Below are 8,741 nucleotides of genomic sequence, written 5' to 3'. Positions count from 1 at the left end.
ATTGATCGTTAATTGAATCCGGTATATAATTATATTTTTGATGGAGTTGGCTGCCTTAAAAAAAATGCATAATCAAATCTCCCTCTCCTTCTATGGACCTCAGGTGTGTGTAACATATTATAAGGCCTAGTTTGAAATTTTATATATTGCAGAAATATATTTACTCAATGCCTTACTGCCCAAAACTGGTCAAAATTCTCTCACTTAAGTTAGGGAGGTAAAATTACCTTCTTTCAACTAACTTTTACATTTTAACTCTTCTCATATTGACTATTTACATCGACTTCGGAGCCCCCAAAATGGCTCACATATCTTCACTTTGCTAAGTTTCAGGTGTTTTTGGTTCCCTGTCTGTATACAGTGTGAGACGTTAATTACAATAATTAAAACGTAATTAATTATAGACGTACTATAATTAATTACGGAGCAGATAAATGTTACATATCGAGCAGAAGTGACACTCCAGGCTCGGAGACAGCATATAAACAAATATCATTAAAGTTACCAATGACAGTGTCTTCATTATTGGTTGGAATATCTTTAATAAGTCTATGTGTTAGAATGTAGAACAACAAAAGGCTGAGGACTCCTCAATGTGGAAGTCTCAGTTCAAACTGTTTACTCTGTGCGTTTAACACCATTAAACAATACTTATGCTGTTCTATCAGACTAATCACTTCAGTCATTTATCCTGCATTCCGAGCTCAGCAAGCTGCTCTAGTATGATTTTCCTGTTAGCAGTGTCAAAGGTGGCTGCTGCTGCTGCTGCTACTGCTGCTGTTGTTGCTGCTGCTGCTGCTGCTACTGCTGCTGTTGTTGCTGCTGCTGCTGCTGCTACTGCTGCTGCTAGGTCGATGATGACTGCTTGAGGGGAAGCTTCAGTATGAGCAAAATATTCAGCAAAACAGTGTTGTGAGCCCAGGCATAAATCCTTGTTATGGTGACAGTTATCCTTGCATACACAACACCAGCCTCTTAGATACAACACACTCAAGCGCTCTACAAGTACACAATGTTAACGACACGGGTCTATAATTGTCTGAATGTCGCTTGGGGATAGGAACAATGATATTAATTTTTGGCGGTGGATGGTGGGGGGGGAAGGGGGGAAGGGGGCTTGGGGTGGGTTATGGTGGGGGGTAGGTGAGGGTCGAGGGGGTTGGGGGGGCAGGGTTTAAGCGACGTAGAAACCGTATGAGTTTCAAAATTTCTCACAAATGCTTCAGTTAGTTTTCAAAACATTTTTATGATTCGGGAATTTTCAGTGAGCAACGATACGGACACATAGTTGACGTAATGCTGCACAGATAAGTTAACTCAAACTGATCAAGTAAACTGTGGCCTTCGGGCCTTATTACCTTCCCTAGTCGAGTATAAGACCAGTACACACAGCCGAATAACGACTCTCTCAAGATCTATTTCAACGGGCTTCGGAGAACACTGCATCATAACAATTATTTCCTTATTAAAATAAAATATTTTTGTGCGAATATTTATTCGTGAAATAGTTTTAACAAAATCATTATTTGCCTTGTTTGAAAAAAATGTTACTAATAAATTATTTCATTAGTTTAACAAAGGCTTTGTTTAAACCTCTTATTTTCAGTGTAGATATTAAAACTGCGATAGGTGAATATATTTTAAACTAATATTTTGTAGTGCTTTAATATGTTTTAATGTTTTTTAATGTGTTGTATACCTCAACCTCTCTCAATACCTTGTATGAGATTTCTCAATGGATTTATCTGTAAAATCCAATAAAATCCCTGAAGGTATGAACAAATATTTGAATGATGGAACGAAATTCTTATTTTTTAGCAATGTTCCACGAAAATGTTCAAAACTTCAGGTGACACTTTATTATTATTATTATTATTATTATTATTATTATTATTATTAGTAGTAGTAGTAGTAGTAGTAGTAGTAGTAGTATTTTCCACCAAAGACGTGGCCACACATCTACAATGCTCTTCATGTAATTACGACCAGCTTCCACATATCCTATACACACACACACACACACACACACACACACACACACAGATATATATATATATATATATATATATATATATATATATATATATATATATATATATATATATATATATATATATATATATATATATATATATATATATGTCGTACCTAGTAGCCAGAACTCACTTCTGAGCCTACTATGCAAGGCCCAATTTGCCTAATAAGCCAAGTTTTCATGAATTAATTGCTTTTCGACTACCTAACCTACCTAACCTAACCTAACCTAACTTTTTCGGCTACCTAACCTAACCTAACCTATAAAGATAGGTTAGGTTAGGTTAGGTAGGGTTGGTTAGGTTCGGTCATATATCTACGTTAATTTTAACTTCAATAAAAAAAAATTGACCTCTTACATAATGAAATGGGTTGCTTTATCATTTCATAAGAAAAAATTTAGAGAAAATATATTAATTCATGAAAACTTGGCTTATTAGGCAAATCGGGCCTTGCATTGTAGGCTGAAAAGTGAGTTCTGGCTATTAGGTACGACATATATATATATATATATATATATATATATATATATATATATATATATATATATATAAAGAATATATGATTCGGGAACCACAATCAAAGACTCATCAATGGACACAACCACAATCAAAGACTCATCAATGGACACAACCACAAAGACTCATCAATGGACACAACCACAAAGACTCATCAATGGACACAACCACAATCAAAGACTCATCACTGGACACAACCACAATCAAAGACTCATCAATGGACACAACCACAATCAAAGACTCATCAATGGACACAACCACAAAGACTCATCAATGGACACAACCACAATCAAAGACTCATCAATGGACACAACCACAATCAAAGACTCATCAATGGACACAACCACAATCAAAGACTCATCAACGGACACAACCACAATCAAAGACTCATCAACGGACACAACCACAATCAAAGACTCATCATTGGACACAACCACAATCAAAGACTCATCAATGGACACAACCACAGACTCATCAATGGACACAACCACAATCAAAGACTCATCACTGGACACAACCACAATCAAAGACTCATCACTGGACACAACCACAATCAAAGACTCATCACTGGACACAACCACAATCAAAGACTCATCAATGGACACAACCACAAAGACTCATCAATGGACACAACCACAACCAAAGACTCATCAATGGACACAACCACAAAGACTCATCAATGGACACAACCACAAAGACTCATCAATGGACACAACCACAATCAAAGACTCATCAACGGACACAACCACAATCAAAGACTCAGTAATGAACACAACCACAATCAAAGACTCATCAATGGACACAACCACAATCAAAGACTCATCAATGGACACAACAACACAGAAGGTCATGAGTAATGGCGAGGAGAACATTCAAAGTGGTTCAACAATGAACCCCAAAAGCTCTCTGCGGTTTCAAGAGGCAGGAGAACACGCTAAGACCATTACCAGGCAAGTTAGTCTTGCGCCAGGAATATATTACCAGCGGAGAGAGAGGGAGGGAGAGAGAGAGAGAGGGAGGGAGAGAGAGAGAGAGGGAGGGAGAGAGAGAGAGAGAGGGAGGGAGAGGGAGAGAGAGAGGGAGAGAGAGAGAGAGAGAGAGAGAGAGAGAGAGAGAGAGAGAGAGAGAGAGAGAGAGAGAGAGAGAGAGAGAGAGAGAGAGAGAGAGAGAGAGAGAGAGAGAGAAGTGTATATCATACACTACCAAGAATTAATACTCTGACATGCACATGCACACTCCAACCCGCGCATGTGTATCTGAGAATATGCAAGCCGCAAACATGTAAACAATAATACACATCCATCGGTTATACAAATCCTGTAACACATACATATTCATGTAGAAATAATACACGCATTTATATATATTCACATACAGAGTTTCCGGCAAGACACATAACTGGTATAAACCGTTGGGTAATTCATAATAGATGTTCGAAATTTTTAGCTGGAGACCTCGCGAACTATTCGAACAGCGTTTCAGCAAATATCTTTAACTGTACAATGTACACCCCCCCCCCTGTTTACTCAGCAGTAGTTGAGGACCTGGTTTTAAATAGCTAATGTGAGTCGTGTTCCAGGGAAAACGAGTAGAAAAAGGCTTAACGGAAGCGAGCTGCTTGTCGAAGGTCATCCCCATATATATATATATATATATATATATATATATATATATATATATATATATATATATATATATATATATATATATATATATATATATATATATATATGTCGTACCTAGTAGCCAGAACGCACTTATCATCCTACTATGCAAGGCCCGATTTGCCTAATAAGCCAAGTTTTCATGAATTAATATATTTTCTCAATTTTTTTTCTTATGAAATGATAAACCTACGCATTTCATTATGTATGAGGTCAATTTATTTTTTTTGGAGTTAAAATTAACGTAGATATACGACCGAACCTAACCAACCCTACCTAACCTAACCTAACCTATCTTTATAGGATAGGTTAGTTTAGGTAGCCGAAAAAGTTAGGTTAGGTTAGGTTAGGTAGGTTAGGTTGTCGAAAAAACATTAATTCATGAAAACTTGGCTTATTAGGCAAATCGGGCCTTGCATAGTAGGCTGAGAAGTGCGTTCTGGCTACTAAGTACGACATATATATATATATATATATATATATATATATATATATATATATATATATATATATATATATATATATATATATATATATATATATATATATATATATTAGTATATTTTGGTAGCAGTCTTTCCTGTAGACATATATTATTAAATATGACCGAAAAAGTAAGATTAATAATTCTAACACGAATTTTCTCGATCTTTCGTACGTTTCTTTTCACTGTTGGTGGTAATTCAAAAATCAATTCTCCAAAATTCATTTTTATTTCTAGTCTAACGCGACACTTGAGCGCGTTTCGTAAAACTTATTACATTTTCAGAGACTTTAGCTTACACATACACAACTGAATAGAACTTACACATCTTCGATTTGTTTATATCTACATTTGAGTGAGGTGGATGGGGTGAGGTGGTATTAATAGGGTATTAAATTCCTAAACACAAGACAGAACACGAAACAATGGGTATTGAATGGAAGTGATTTGTAGAAAGCCTATTGATCCATATTTCTTGATGCTTCTATATTGGAGCGGAGTCTTGAGGTGGGTAGAATATAGTTGTGCATTAATTGGCTGTTGATTGCTGGTGTTGACTTCTTGATGTGTAGTGCCTCGCAGACGTCAAGCCGCCTGCTATCGCTGTATCTATCGATGATTTCTGTGTTGTTTACTAGGATTTCTCTGGCGATGGTTTGGTTGTGGGAAGAGATTATATGTTCCTTAATGGAGCCCTGTTGCTTATGCATAAGCAACAGGGCTCCATTAAGGAACATATAATCTCTTCCCACAACCAAACCATCGCCAAAGAAATCCTAGTAAACAACACAGAAAAATTAATTGAATTAATTTGAATGAATTGAATTAAAAATGAATTGAATTAAAATGAAATGAATTTTAAACAAAAATGAATTTTGGAGAATTGATTTTTGAATTACCACCAACAGTGAAAAGAAACGTACGAAAGATCGAGAAAATTCGTGTTAGAATTATTAATCTTACTTTTTCGGTCATATTTAATAATATATATACATATATATATATATATATATATATATATATATATATATATATATATATATATATATATATATATATATATATATATGACTGAAAATTCACACCCCAGAAGTGACTCGAACCCATACTCCCAGGAGCATGGGTTTGAGGTGTGAGTTTTCAGTCGCATATAGTCCTGGGGACCATTCAGGCTTGTTTGCATTTGTGTTCCTCACGTGAGCCCCAAAGAATGAGGTGATTTGGTGAAATGCTATGCCCAAGATTACCATCCGAATTGCCGGCGGGGAAGTGGTTCAAATAGCTTCGGCTACCACTTCCTTTTGTCCGGCCGTGATGGTCAAGCGGATTAAGGCGCCCTGTAGTTATCAGTTGCGTTGCTCCTGGGAGTATGGGTTCGAGTCACTTCTGGGGTGTGAGTTTTCAGTCGCATATAGTCCTGGGGACCATTCAGGCTTGTTTGCATTTGTGTTCCTCACGTGTGCCCCAAAGAATGAGGTGATTTGGTGAAATGCTATGCCCAAGATTACCATCCGAGTTGCCGGCGGGGAAGTGGTTCAAATAGCTTCGGCTACCACTTCCTTTTGTCCGGCCGTGATGGTCAAGCGGATTAAGGCGCCCTGTAGTTATCAGTTGCGTTGCTCCTGGGAGTATGGGTTCGAGTCACTTCTGGGGTGTGAGTTTTCAGTCGCATATAGTCCTGGGGACCATTCAGGCTTGTTTGCATTTGTGTTCCTCACGTGTGCCCCAAAGAATGAGGTGATTTGGTGAAATGCTATGCCCAAGATTACCATCCGAGTTGCCGGCGGGGAAGTGGTTCAAATAGCTTCGGCTACCACTTCCTTTTGTCCGGCCGTGATGGTCAAGCGGATTAAGGCGCCCTGTAGTTACCAGTTGCGTTGCTCCTGGGAGTATGGGTTCGAGTCACTTCTGGGGTGTGAGTTTTCAGTCACATATAGTCCTGGGGACCATTCAGGCTTGTTTGCATATATATATATATATATATATATATATATATATATATATATATATATATAATATTATCCTTGCTCCACACTTGTGTTCCAAGTTGGGAACACATAGTAGGAAATTATATTGGAAACTACTGCAAAAACAACATAGAAATAATACATAATACAATATAACATAGCATACATACAGTATAATGCAACATTCCATACATACACTAAGACATAATGCATCATGTGATACATACACTATGACATAACGCAACATAGGATACATATGACATAATGCAACATAAGCTACATATGACATAATGCAACACTGGATACATATGACAATGCAACAAATGATACATATAACATAATGCAACATAGGAAATATCCATATATGACAATGCAACCTAGGATATATATATATATATATATATATATATATATATATATATATATATATATTATATATATATATATATATATATATATATATATATATATATATATATATATATATATATATATATGCCATAAGGCAACATAGGATACACGGGAAACAAACCTCATATAAACGTCCTGCTTGGACGAACAACATTAAGATATGAGAACACAATCCCTTTAAGATAGCCCCGAGAAACCATACAACCAAAACTTTGGTTGTTTGGACTAATATAACCAGAAATACTACAATACAACCTTAATGATGGGAGGCTATGCTCCCAGGGGAGGGGGAAACGCTCACGCACACGCACACACACACGCACACACACACACACACACACACACACACACACACACACACACACACACACATACACACACACACATACACACACCATTTATGTGGGTCCCACACAGATTGTTTAGGTCTGGTAGTTTGGTGGATAGCGCGCAGGACTCGTAATTCTGTGGCGCGGGTTCGATTCCCGCACCAGGCAGAAACAAATGGGCAAAGTTTCTTTCACCCTGAATGCCTCTGTTACCAAGCAGTAAATAGGTACCTGGGAGTTAGTCAGCTGTCACGGGCTGCTTCCTGGGGTGTGTGTGTGGTGTGGAAACAAAAGTAGTTAGTAAACAGTTGATTGACAGTTGAGAGGCGGGCCGAAAGAGTAAAGCTCAACCCCCCGCAAACACAACTAGGTGAATACACACACACACACACACACACACACACACACACACACACACACACACACACACACACACACACACACACACACACACATATATATATATCAGCCAACTTGTAGGCTCCAATTACGCCTTGTTGGGCAAATCCCTCTAATCGCCTTGTAATTGGGGGAGTCAGGTCTCACGTCTGCGATAGTTGCAGCCGTGTGCCTTCAAAAGAGAAGGAAGGAGCGCCCGAACTGAAATTGATTTGCCTCATTTTAAATTGGCAACACGTCGACGGTTTCACGTGAATGGGATCTAGTGTTTATTTTATGTGTTCCCCAAAAGTTTGCCAGAGTTAATTCCTAGATTTTAGGTCCAGATATGTGCTGATATTTTTGCAAATTTCTAATAATCATCCCAGAAATATTTAGTGGGTATTATTAGTTAATGCATGAGAGTTTAGTTACGGTGGTGTTGATACAAAGGTATTAATGACAAGAGTTTACTTGTTAATGATAATGGAGAAGGGAGAGAATCAGCTTAATATTAAGAACGTCTTCTGTGGTTCACATCAATTCCAGATCATAGTATAACAGACTGAATACGAGAAAACCACTTGTGAAGGTTGACCCAGGAGTGACTTCAAATAACTTTAAGAAATAAGGTTAGAGAAGCAGTTTAGCGTTACTCTTCTGCAGCGGACTGTCTCAACGGCAGCTGGAGCTGCTAGCAGGGTTCGAAGCTTACATCAGTCCTCTGTGGGTGTCCCTGAGTATCCACATGGTCTCTTCAGGTGTACCTGATGGTGTGATGCATCTATGAGATCTCCAGGTGAGCTTGAGCCCATGGTGTATCTATGAGATCTCCAGGTGAGCTTGAGCCCATAGTGTGTGCATGATCTCTCCAGTAACGCCATCACTTCGCTGCCAAAATGAAGATCTTGCACATCTTGACTAGTTCTCTGGCCACATTCAAAATCTATAAAGTC

The 8,741-nt window shown here is 37.9% G+C and overlaps 1 protein-coding gene across 1 annotated transcript; it reads left to right on the top strand.

The window, feature by feature from the left end:
- Positions 1–2,683: 2,683 nt before the first annotated feature.
- LOC138355594 (GATA zinc finger domain-containing protein 14-like) lies at positions 2,684–3,409 on the top strand. The gene has a single exon (XM_069310905.1). It carries the CDS (start codon positions 2,684–2,686, stop codon positions 3,407–3,409), a length of 726 nt encoding a protein of 241 aa, XP_069167006.1.
- Positions 3,410–8,741: the final 5,332 nt, after the last annotated feature.

This window comes from Procambarus clarkii, chromosome 68 (genome assembly GCF_040958095.1).
Source record: "Procambarus clarkii isolate CNS0578487 chromosome 68, FALCON_Pclarkii_2.0, whole genome shotgun sequence".
NCBI lineage: Eukaryota > Metazoa > Arthropoda > Malacostraca > Decapoda > Cambaridae > Procambarus > Procambarus clarkii.
Note: the sequence above shows the minus strand (reverse complement) of the source record. Positions and strands in the feature narration are given on the sequence as shown.

Excerpts from the sequence above, each read along its gene's own strand:
- LOC138355594 (XM_069310905.1), top strand. The coding sequence starts at position 2,684 with ATGGACACAACCACAAAGACTCATCAATGGACACAACCACAATCAAAG.